At 35.7% G+C, this 12842-nt stretch overlaps 3 protein-coding genes across 3 annotated transcripts in view; all 3 read right to left on the minus strand.

Annotated features, from left to right (window-relative positions):
• Positions 1-858: 858 nt before the first annotated feature.
• Positions 859-3211, minus strand: LOC105453998 (odorant receptor 13a-like). The gene is made up of 6 exons (XM_011696307.1): positions 3102-3211; positions 2516-2858; positions 2123-2344; positions 1620-1739; positions 1131-1286; positions 859-948 (listed from the first exon to the last, which is right to left on the minus strand). The coding sequence occupies exons 1-6, from the start codon at positions 3173-3175 to the stop codon at positions 898-900; spliced, it is 966 nt and encodes a 321-aa protein (XP_011694609.1). The 5' UTR covers positions 3176-3211; the 3' UTR covers positions 859-897.
• Positions 3212-4070: 859 nt separating this feature from the next.
• LOC105453999 (odorant receptor 13a-like) lies at positions 4071-5451 on the minus strand. The gene is made up of 5 exons (XM_011696308.1): positions 5289-5451; positions 4919-5146; positions 4753-4860; positions 4316-4471; positions 4071-4230 (listed from the first exon to the last, which is right to left on the minus strand). Exons 1-5 carry the CDS (start codon positions 5409-5411, stop codon positions 4180-4182), a joined length of 666 nt encoding a protein of 221 aa, XP_011694610.1. The 5' UTR covers positions 5412-5451; the 3' UTR covers positions 4071-4179.
• A 6154-nt stretch (positions 5452-11605) lies between these two features.
• The window catches only part of LOC105454044 (odorant receptor 2a-like), a 1560-nt gene continuing 323 nt past the window's right edge, over positions 11606-12842 (minus strand). Inside the window, exons 2-6 of the mRNA XM_011696371.1 lie at positions 12722-12838; positions 12357-12584; positions 12189-12299; positions 11754-11909; positions 11606-11668 (exon numbers count right to left, since the gene is read on the minus strand). Of these exons, the coding sequence (XP_011694673.1) occupies positions 11618-11668; positions 11754-11909; positions 12189-12299; positions 12357-12584; positions 12722-12838 (663 nt within the window). The 3' untranslated portion in view covers positions 11606-11617. The remainder of the gene's footprint in view (positions 11669-11753; positions 11910-12188; positions 12300-12356; positions 12585-12721; positions 12839-12842) is intronic.

The following is a 12842-nucleotide window of genomic DNA, read 5'->3' on the forward strand; positions in this document are numbered from 1 at the left end:
GTGAACTGAACGCAACAGTGAAAAAGTGAGAGATAATTTTCTTTTAAAAAAAACGCAATGACTCTCTGGTAGAGATAAATAATTATAAGGCTTAGCTATGAGAAAAGCAAAAAATTACGCATTGTGAGCAGATCTGAAAATTAAATTTGAAAAAACGATTGATATAACACAGCAATCAGTTACAGCGAGAATATTAATTTGTTGAATATCACTCTGTTATTTACGAGAAAAAATATTGCTCTATGCAGAAAGATCGGATGATGAAAACGGAAGTTATAACTTTTAATTCACAATTTGTAAACAAAGTAAATTGAATAATAACTGAGAATAATGTATGTAATTATGATATTGTTAAAATATTATATTATTATTAAATCATCTTCATCCCTTCTCATGTATTTTTATGTATCATTACTTGATGAAGGGATAAACGTTCAAAACATATAATTTATTGTCATTATTAAGAGACACGGCAATATCTCGTGTCAGGTATACACGCAGCGCGAGATCGCCCTGTATTTAAATTATCTTTTCTTTTACCCTCTGTAAGAAATTTATAATAATTTATGCTTGAAAAGAAATTGGAGGGAAACGTTGATGTTCATATACGTTATTTATATTGTTAATAAAATCTTTTGTGACAAAATTTATCGCGGTAAATTTAATTTAATTTGCTATTTCATAACTCAAGACTGAAAAAGATTAACACATAAAAATTCTAAATTTATATATAAATAGAATTAATTTCGATAAACAGGAAATTTGTATAAAAGAAAAATTGCACGTTTATAATAACCATCTTTCTCTATTAGTTTTTCTACAAATGTATTATACATCATTATTTCACTCGCGATGATTTGACAATATACACATGACCAGCATAGATTAATTCGAGTTTCAATACATCGCGTATAAAACCGAAATATATGAGGCTGAAGCTTTCATGACCTAAAAAGAGCATCACGCAGATGGGAACTAATAAGAACAACTATTCAAAGATCTAAAGTGACTTCATAATAAATTTTTTTAAGCACATTAAATATTACTATATGGCATTGGTACTTGTTCGGCAATCATAATATATTATTAAAAAAAGAAAAACGATATGAAATTCAAAGCGAAAAACTTACTGAAGTGAAACCTTCTAATGTCAGGTCCATGACTTTCCCAGCCGTAATAGTTAATTGTTTTTGAGATCGGAGGATCACGAATAATAAAATTCGGCATTCACTAATGGATAAATTGTACCAGACCGCCTCATACGCCGCATCGCCGATAGCCCTGCTCTGAAAAAGAGACAAAGATTATTCAGTATATGCGATTATAACACATGACATTAAGGGCAAAAATTTCCATTTTAACGCGATTACAATACACACAATCCGTTTTTATTTCAAGATCATTTTAAGTAATGTCTTAAGAATACTAATATAGCCCTGTGATTGGTTTATAGCAGCTTAAAACGTTTGTTTTTAAATATAAAAATGAACAATTAATACTAGCTATATTATCAGATTTAGTAATTTTATAATTAAATTATCAAAATTTTAAGGTATTTTTATTCATCAATACCAATCCTAAGTAATAAAAAAAAATGGATAAAAATAAAAGCAGCTTACCTTACTGCTCAAATACTCGCCGGCGAAACAAAAAACAAAAGCTTCGATAGTCACTGCGAAATATGGAATAATAAATTGTATCAATATTCCGGATTTACTCGTCATGTTCATACCTAAAGACTGGAATATTAAATAATGTTTAATGGATGATATGACATAGTATCAGAATTGGATAAATTAATAAAAAAAAAAAATAAAAAAAAAAAAAAAATATCCGCGTAAAAATATGTCTTCCGAGATATTATTGTCAGAGATATCATAATGCATATAACTATTTGTTTTAAATTAAAATGCGTTATGAATAATACAATTGTATAAACTGAATAAACCGATTTATCTTTCTCAGATACTGTGCACAATGAGAGATTTTAATTGAATATAATTATCACATATAATTTTAATTACGCATATTTTCAGAATGTATTTATTTCTTTTCTTTTTTTAGGCAAACTCAGATGACTTGACGGGCAGTCTGTTGCTGCAGCAGCTGCAGTCTTACTCACAATCACGACCATGAATCCTAAGGCACAAATAACAAAGGTGTTCCACACGAATTGCAACAGAGCAACAAATGAAAAGAAACTTTCGATATTCTTCGACAACGATATGATCTTTTGGTGTCGTGTGACGAGCGATTTGGTGGATACCATGTTACATTTGGACATAGAAGAGATCGCTTTCAATTCTTGACACATGATATCGATTTGTCCGCTTACGTGGAGAACCTCGAAACAAAAAAAGTACTAAGGCTTCAGGTTTGACAAATTCAACGAAAACTTTAATTAATCCGCTAGAGAGAACATTTTAAATATTTTACATAAATGTCATTACGTTAAACATGCCCAATACATATTTAGCTAAAGGATTCGCGCAACCGTTTCCGTCCCTTAACTTACCAACGTTAAGATCAAAGCGTTCAGCATCGCTATTACGATCGCCGTTTCTAACACATGGAGAAACAATCCCACACCGACGAGCTGATAAATGGGCGTTTTGTGTACCTCGAATGGAAACAGCACCTGTATTGGAAAGTCGCGGGACTGTCCGTTCTTGGAAAGTGTACGTCCACGTACGTAGCTGTCGATGAAATATAGAAAAGTGGCGACAGCATTGACGGATATCATAGCGTTGGAGCAACGATGCGCCAGACTAGCCTTGTCCATCATCACGCATTCGCGCAAATTGGTCCCGCAGTCCTTCCAATCGTCGTCCATCGCGACCAGAATATCCGCAAATATCCTACGAATCGATCACCGATCTGTGTCTCTTAATTCATTCAAGCGGCGTCTAGACTGAAACTCAAGACTTAAGATTTAAGAAAATTGACCAGTCATAGTCGATTATTCTTCTCACGTGAGAAGAATAATTGATTTTGATTGTGGTTAATTTTCTTAAATCTTAAGTCTCATTGTAGACGCCACTTTAGATACGATCAAGTGTCAAGCGATCGAGAAATCGCCGAACGATCCGATATAGTCTTACCGGCGATTAAACCAGAGGCTGATCAACTTGAATATCGTTAGGGTGTAATCCAGAGTGAGGCCCAGGCCGTCCATCAGCTTGGTCAGATTGCCGAAATCGAGTTGCGCGTAGACGTAGGAATACTGAAAGTACTGCATCGCGACGAGTGTCGTCATGTAAAAGAGCCAGCAAGGCGTGCCGTGCGCGGCGCCGGGCCATATGCCGATCAAACGGAGACCGATCTTCAGCAGCGGGCTCACGGTACTTCGCAACATGGTAGGGTGTAACGTCACATTGTACCATCACTCCGGAAAAACGTCGGTGCACATCGTCCCCTTCCAACGAGCTGAGTAATGACTGTGCGGAGAAGTGCGGCGGTGTCGCGCGAAGAAGACACGCGGCAATCGCGGAGTCTCTCCTAGCTCCGTAACGTAGTCCCCTCCATAATGTCGCGAGGGAGGTAGATAGCGATTTCGCGGGGTAAAAACCGCTGCGTTTGTGCGAGCAACGATCAATCGCAATTACGCATTTCGCAGTATAAATTGCGCGACAAAGCAAAAGCTAAATTACGATAATGAATCAACAATTGCGGGCTTCGGCGAAAAAAAAAAAGATACACGTGCAGTATCTTTGCGCAAATAACCGTTTTTAAAAATGCAAATGCAGACCACGTTTGCTGATGTTGATAATCTCCCTGCAAAAAAGACTTGCAAGAAAGACTTTCGCGTTTCTGATAGATCTGAAAATTAAATGTTTCCAAGGTATAAGATGAATTAAGCAAAAAAAAAATGTACAGTATTGTCATCAAATGCTATGATTTTTTTTTACATCAGCGAAGAAAAAAGGAGATATACAACATGAACAAGAAGATTAAATGTAAAACTGTGTTTCGAAGAGACAAAATAAGGAGGATATTTATTATATTTTTATAATGCGCGAATAAGGTTCTAATGTTATTATTAAAATATATATACATATATACGTTTATGCAATCCATTTTCGTCTGTAACAAGTGTCTGTTGAAAAAGCTCGCAACAGGTAATTTATCACCGGCGCGAAACGTTTATTAAAACTGTGGACAGATGATATCTCTCCCGATTTAGTACGCAGCATGCAACACGGACATGTATGACGCAGAAGCTTTCATGACCTAAAAATGATTTTGTTTAAAAGACACACGGAAAATTAAGAGATGCGTATATATACTGCCGGATATTATACTGTCGACGTCTTACGCTCATAAATCCTTCTAAAGTGAGATCAAAAATTTTCCCCGCGGTGATTGTCAATCGCTTTTGCGATCTCATCATTATGAACAACAAAATCCGACTGTCGGACGGTACCATGTTGTACCAATGTGACTCATATACTGCGTCGCTAATCAATTTACTCTGAAAAGCGTGACCCGAGTTTAAAACGCTAGTAAATAAGTATTTAAATCAATTTAAATGCCCCATTTATTATGTATCTACCAATATTATATATACGTCAATAATCGTTAATAAATTATATGAATATAACGTAATAGAATTTATTACGCAACAAATGTACTATAACTGCGTATTATTTTAATTATTATTTTAATAAATTATTAATTGAGGCTTTAGAACGAATAAGAAGAAATAATAATCGGATATTCTGCGTGTACAAAAACATTTCTCACTTCACTCACCTTGAAGCTTAAGAATTCCCCTGCGTAGCAGAACACGAAGACTTCTAACGTTTTTGCAATATAAAGAAATAGCGACTTTATCAAAACGCCTTTGTTATTACCGAGAGCCTGCGAAAGAAGGCAAATTATCGATCGGAAGATCGGTGCGGATCGGTCTTGCACTTACAAGTATGATCATGAAACCCATGCAGCAGATGATTAAAGTATTCCACAGAAGTTGCAACAGCCCAATGGTCGAAAACAAATTTTCGATATCGTCCGACAAATTGATGATCTTTCGGTGTCTGTGAATGAGATCACTGAGTACGGTTAAGGATGTACCGAGTTCGTCGTTGCTGTGCACTTCCATTATGGCTTGCCGCATAATATCGATCTGACCACCCACGTGAAGTATCTGTAAATATAAAACGGTAGACGTTACTTAAACTAATAAAAAAAATTTTATCTACAGTTACGATCTGCGAAATATGTTTGCGTCTTTCCAAAATCGTGAAGAGGGATTTTAAGATTTATATAATGAATTGTTGTGCACTTACCAATGTAGCAAGCAACGCATTTATCATACCGACCACAGAGGCTAGCGTTATCAGATAAAAAATTTGCCAGGCAAGGATACACTCGAAAAACGGTGATTCCAGTGCCGCAAAAGAGAACTGCATCTTTACTGGGACGCCCGGGAGCGTCAGCTTTGCTCATCGTGCGAAACACGTAAGCGCCGACCGATAAGAAAAAGACCAGACAGAAGGTGGATGCCGATGAGCAGGTAGGAACAACGACGCGACTTATCCGCGACTGCGGTCATGATGGAATAAGAACCGTCGATAACGCGATCACTCCAGTCTCTATCCATTGTTGCCAGGATATTATAGAATATCCTGCAGAGAGTGCATCCTTTTATCGAAAAACTGTATGCGTTAATCAGTTTTATCACGAAAAGGAACAAGCTTTAAATATCGACAACGTTTAAACGTGTAACTCTATTTCGAAAATAATCACAGCAAATGTGTTATCTTTATTAACGGCCACTAATTCTACACTAAAATCGTAAGCGATTTTTTATACGCGAAATTGACAGCAAATTGACTGCAAATATTGTTCGAAATTCAAATAAAACTTATATTAAAATGTGTCTTGCTGCGTCAATACTATATGTGTATAACAGAAATTTTATTTCCCTTTTTCCTTTTTTAACCCCCTCTCCCTTTCTCTCTCTTTTGGCACTTATAACAATGGTTTTTTCGATGTCACTTCTCTTGAATCAGACATTAAAACGGAACACCTTACCTCCGATTCCACCACAAAGAAAGTAGTTTAAAAAAGGCGAGCGTATTCGCTAGGGCGAGACCAAGACAGTCCATTAAGATCGTGAAATTGCTCATGTCGAAATGCGCAACAACGTACAAATATTGAAAATACTGCGATACCGCTATCAATGTCATGTACATAGACCAATAGAGATTCGGATAAGCCGACTCCGGCCACATGCCGATGAAACGGAGACCGATCTCGACCGAGCGGCTAACGGTACTTGCGCGGTTCATCGCTTTTTCAGAAGTACTGAATGGTAAAAATAAACGGTCACGTATAAAAAAACACACAGATGGTATATTGCGTGATGACGGCAAAAGTATAATACTGAATAATAGCGAAGACGATGAAGCGCAGGCAGCAACGATCAATTGTAATTGCACCTCATCGCATTAATTCTTGGAAGCTCGCGGGTATTAAAAGCGAAAACGATGACAATACCCTCTCCCTTTCTGAGGCACTAAACAATTCAGTAGTTGCGAGATTGCACATAATTACTTTAATAGAGCACAAAAAATGAATTCTAGATCTACTAAATGTTGGTTTCAGCTATATATCTGATCAAAAAAAATTTATAAAAACGTTAATGTTTGCGAGACTTAAATGTAAGAGGAAAAAGAGAAGCGGAGAATTTATTACAGAAAAATACCTCCCTATCTGAAAAGCGACTGATTTTGCTATTACTTTTTGTCTCTTACTTTATGTACTCGCTTACGTTTTATTTCGTTTCGCTACGTTTTCTTCTATAGCCAAAGATGCTTTCAGAGCAGTGGCGGTAGAAAAGCTAAACAAGAAAGGTGAGATTGCCAGCATGCGAAGTAAAAACGTAAGTAGTAGTCAACGACGTAAATTGTATTTAAATATAAACATATAGCATAAAGGAAACAACAAAAATTGGATAATTAAAACAAGACACTGTTTTTAAGGAGGTATTCTAGTCTAGAAGCCAAATTTTTATGCTATTTTTGCGAATTTTTTTAAAAGAAAGTATAAAGTTTTTTGGGATGGGATTTTTTCCTACATATTTATACATATTTGAAGCATGTTTCAAAATATTTGTATTTAAAAATAACCAGGGACCCAGACTGGACCGAAACCAAAACCGATAACCGGATCAAAACCGTTATTTTAGTCGGATCAAAACCGAAAACTAGACCGAAATATTGTGCAGATTAATGGACCGGACCCATAACCGAATCAAAAACTTTTTTCCGATTTTCGGTCCATTTTTCGGTTCGGTTTTTGGTTCGGAAAAAGATATACGATAGCTATACTTCCATCTTTCTTCCTAATCAAATCTCACGCCTCGTTTGCTCTGTAATTTTTACTATATCTATGGAATATCCTTACTTTATGTCTGGATTGAAATCTTATTAGAAAGCTACAACCAAAAACAGAAAAGAATCTCAAGAAAAACTAATATTTTGAAATTCTGACAAGAAAAAAGTATGACTCAACTAGAATTATACAAATTAATTATTGATAATTGTTCTGACGGTACCAGCCACGCAAGTGAGTGTCGAACAGCTGTTCTCAGGATTAAAATTCGTGCTATTTCCGCTAAGAATGAACATCGATGAAACAATTCTGGAAAATCAATTGATTAAAACTAACTGAATTTTCGTCAACAAAGATTTTATTTAATAGAGATAAATTTTTTATAATATTCAACTTAAATCTGTATTACTTTTTTATGCATAATACTTATCTTTTATAATTTCACAATAAGTAATTATATGTATACCCGTAACCGTAACCGAAAAAGACCGAAATCCAAACGGTTACGATCATCGATATCGGCAAAAGAACTGAAATCGAAACCGAAACCGAAAATTAGGTATAACCTCGGACCATAACCGTAACCGGACTGAAATTTTCTTTCGGTCCGGATCCCGGAAAATAACTATAAATAAGCGCTATATACAATATATACTGAGGTCATGAAAAAAAAGATTGGTCTACCCATAATTCCGGCTGTTCTGCTCATTTAAAACAAAACAATCAAAGAAATTCATAATTAGTATAAGTTTGCTGGTTGCTATAGCTGATACCAGAACATAAATAAAATGTTAAAAATTAAATAATTGACATGATTTTGAAAATTAATTTTAGATTTTTATCATTATTTTCAACTTTAAAGAGTTATAATATTTAAAAAAACATATTTTGATTTGGTCGAGGTAGGGGCTATAGCCACGAATATGCTGAAGATATGTGCACAAGCCCGAATTGATTGGTCAATTGGTTTTCGAGATATTATGGGTACCAATTTGAAAAACGTGGTTTCGAGAAAAACGAGTTTAAAGTTTTTTGTACATGATTACATAGATTAAAACCACTCTTTCAAGTGCTATGGCCGGTATTCATAAGTTGGTTTTTATTTCAAAGCCGTCTTAGGTAATGTCTTAAGATACGGCTCTGTTATTGGGTTGTAACATCTTAAGATTATACTTAAGACGATCTTAATAGATCTAAATATAAGAATCGATTACGAGTACCGGCCTATAACTTTGTCAATTTTGCGAATCGGACTAAATCCTTTTGCAGACATATTTTTCATATCAAATACTTGCAAAATATATAAAAACAAAAAAATCGATGTTTCCGATCCGCTAAATTAGAATACCCCCTGCAAGCAAAAATTTTCTAAAGATATATTCAATGAACGTATATACAAACTTCTCATGCATTTCCTTCTCCAAATACGTAACAATTTTTTATAACTTTAAATAAAAAAACCGCTGTATATGAATTAATTATCATCAATAAAGCATATTTTGAATGAATTTGTTAAGAATAATTTTTAATAAAATAATTTCGTACAACTCGTAATTCGTGCAATTCCGTTCAATTAACAATAATAATGACTCACTATTAATGAAATTATTTGAGCTGAGAATATAATATAACTGTCGCTTTCAGATTTAGTAATTTTAAAATTAAATTATCAAAATTTTAAGGTATTTTTATTCATCTATACCAATCTAATGTAATAAAAAAGAATGGATAAAAATAAAAGTAGCTTACCTTACTGCTCAAATACTCACCGGCAAAACAAGAAACAAAAGCTTTGTCACTGCGAAATATGGAATAATAAATTGTATTAATATTCCGGATTTACTCGTCATGTTCAGACCTAAAGACTGGAATATTAAATAATGTTTAATGGATGGTATGAAATAATATCAGAATTGGATAAATATCCGCGTAAAAATATGCCTTCCGAGATATTATTGTCAGATATCATAATGCATATAACTATTTGTTTTAAATTAAAATGCGTTATGAATAATACAATTGTATAAACTGAATAAATCGATTTATCTTGCTCAGTCTGTGCACCTCAGATCAGATATTGTGCACAATAAGAGCTTTTAATTGAATATAATTAGCACATATAATTTTAATTACGCATATTTTCAAAACGTATTTATTTCTTTTCTTTTTTTAGGCAAACCCAGATGACTTGACGGGCAGTCTGTCGCTGCAGCAACTGCACAAGCAGTCTTACTCACAATCACGACCATGAATCCTAAGGCGCAAATAACAAAAGTATTCTACACGAATTGCAACAGAGCAACAAATGAAAAGAAACTTTCGATATCCTTTGACAACGATATGATCTTTTGGTGTCGTGTAACGAGCGATTTGATGGATATCATGCTACACTTGGACATAGAAGAGATCACTTTCAATTCTTGACACATGATATCGATTTGTCCGCTTACGTGGAGTACCTCGAAACAAAAACAAAAGCTTTGAGGTAGGCTAAGGCTTCAGGTTTGACAAATTCAACGAAAACTTTAATTAATCCGCTAAAGAGTGCATTTTAAATATTTTACATAAATATCATTACATTAATCTTGCCCGATACATACATAACTAAAGAATTCGCACAACCATTTTCGTCCCTTAACTTACCAACGTTAAGATCGAAGCGTTCAGCATCGCTATTACGGTCGCCGTTTCTAACACATAGAAAAACAATCCCATGCCGACGAGCTGGTAAATGGGCGTTTTGTGTACCTCGAATGGAAACAGCACCTGTATCGGAAAGTCGCAGGACTGTTCTTGAAAAATGTACATCCACGTACGTAGGTGTCGATGAAATATAGAAAAGCGGCGATAGCGTTGACGGATATCATAGCGTTGGAGCAACAATGCGCCAGACTAGCCTTGCCCATCATCACGCATTCGCGCAAATTGATCCCGCAAGTCTTTCCAATCGTCATCCATCGCGACCAAAATATTTGCGAATATCCTACGAATCGATCACCGATCTGTGCCTCTTAATTGATTCAAGCGGCGTCTAGACTGAGATTCAAGACTTAAGATTTAAGAAAATTGACCAATCATAGTCGATTCATCTCACGTGAGAAAAATAATCGATTGTGATTGGTTAATTTTCTTAAATCTTCAGTCTCATTGTAGACGCCACTTTAGGGACGATCAAGTATGAAGCGATCGAGAGATCGCCGACCGATCCGCTATAGTCTTACTGACGATTAAACCAGAGGCTGATCAACTTGAATATCGTTAGGGTGTAATCCAGAGTGAGGCCCAGGTCCATCAACTTGGTCAGTTTGCAGAAATCGAGGTACGCGTAGACGTAAGACTACTGAAAGTACTTCTTTGCGACGAGTATTGTCCATGTAAAAGAGCCAGCAGGGCGTGCCGTGCGCGGCGCCGGGCCATATGCCGATCAAACGGAGGCCGATCTTCAGCAGCGGGCTCACGGTACTTCGCAACATGGTAGGGTGTAACGTCACATTGTACTATCACTCCGGAAAAACCTCGGTGCACGTCGTCCTCTTCCAACGAGCTGAGTAACGACTGTGCGGAGAAAACACGCGGCAATCGCGGAGTCTCTCCGGTCTAGCTCCGTAATGTAGTCCCCTCCATAATGTCGCAGAGGAGGTAGATAGCGATTTCGCGGGGTAAAAACCGCTGCGTTTATGCGAGCAACGATCAATCGCAATTACACATTTCGCAGTATAAATTGTGCGACAAAACAAAAGCTAAATTACGATAATGAATCAACAATTGCGAGCTTCGGCGAAAAAAAAAGATACACGTGCAGTATCTTTGCGCGAATTACCGTTTTTAAAAATGCAAATGCAGACCACGTTCGCTGATATTGATAATCTCCCTGCAAAAAAGACTTGAAAGAAAGACTTTCACGTTTCTGATAGATCTGAAAATTAAATGTTTCCAAGGTATAAGATAAATTAAGCAAAAAAAAAATGTACATTATTGTCATCAAATGGTATAATTTTTTTACATCAGTGAAGAAAAAAAGAGATATACAACATGAACAAGAAAATTAAATGTGAAACTGCGTTTCGAAAAGATAAAATAAGGAGGATATTTATTACATTTTTATAATACGCGAATAAGAACCTAATGTTATTACTAAAGTATATATACATATATACGTTTATACAATCCATTTTCGTCGCGTCTGTAACAAGTGTCTGTTGAAAAAGCTCGCAACAGGTAATTTATCACCGGTGCGAAACGTTTATTAAAACTATGGACAGATAATACCTCTCCCGATTTAGTACGCAGCATGCAACACGGACATGTATGACACAGAAGCTTTCATGACCTAAAAATGATTTCATTTAAAGGACACACGGAAAATTAAGAGATGCATATATATACTGTCGGATATTATTCTGTCGACGTCTTACGTTCATAAACCCTTCTAAAGTGAGATCAAAGCATTTCCCCGCGGTGATTGTCAGTCGCTTTTGCGATCTCATCATTATGAACAACAAAATCCGACTGTCGGACGGTACCATGTTGTACCAATGTGCCTCATATACTGCGTCGCTAATCAATTTACTCTGAAAAGCGTAACTCGAGTTCAAAACGCTAATAAATAAGTATTTAAATCAATTTAAATGACCCATTTATTATGTGTCAACCAATATTATATATACGTCAATAATCGTTAATAAATTATATGAATATAACGTAATAGAATTTATTACGCAACAAATGTACTATAACTGCGTATTATTTTAATTATTGTTTTAATCAATTATTAATTGAGGCTTTAGAACGAATAAGAAGAAATAATAATCGGATATTCTGCGCACAAAAATATTTCTCACTTCACTCACCTTGAAGCTTAAGAATTCTCCTGCGTAGCAGAACACGAAGACTTCTAACGTTTTTGCAGTATAAGGAAATAGCGACTTTATCAAAACGCCTTTGTTATTGAGGGCGAGAGCCTGCGAAAGAAGGCAAATTATCGATCGAAAGAACGGTGCGATCGGTCTTGCGCTTACAAGTATGATGACGACACCCATGCAGCAGATGATTAAAGTATTCCACAGAAATTGCAGCAGCCCAATGGTCGAAAACAGATTTTCGATATCGTCCGACAAATTGATGATCTTTCGGTGCCTGTGAATGAGATCACTGAGTACAGTTAAGGCTGTACTGATTTCGTCGTTACTGTGCACTTCCATTATGGCTTGCCGCATAATATCGATCTGACCACCCACGTGAAGTATCTGTAAATATAAAACGGTTGACGTTACAAAACTAACAAAAAAAATTTTATCTACAATTACGGTCTACGGAATATGTTTGCGTCTCTCCAAAATCAGAGGGATTTTAAGATTTATGTAATGAATCGTTGTGCACTTACCAATGTAGCAAGCAACGCATTTATCATACCGACCACAGAGGCTAGAGTTATCAGATAAAAAATTTGCCAGACAAGGATACACTCGAAAAACGGTGATTCCAGTGCCGCAAAAGAGAACTGC

The sequence above is a fragment of the Wasmannia auropunctata genome, unplaced genomic scaffold, assembly GCF_000956235.1.
Source record: "Wasmannia auropunctata unplaced genomic scaffold, wasmannia.A_1.0 LD335989.1, whole genome shotgun sequence".
Classification (NCBI taxonomy): domain Eukaryota; kingdom Metazoa; phylum Arthropoda; class Insecta; order Hymenoptera; family Formicidae; genus Wasmannia; species Wasmannia auropunctata.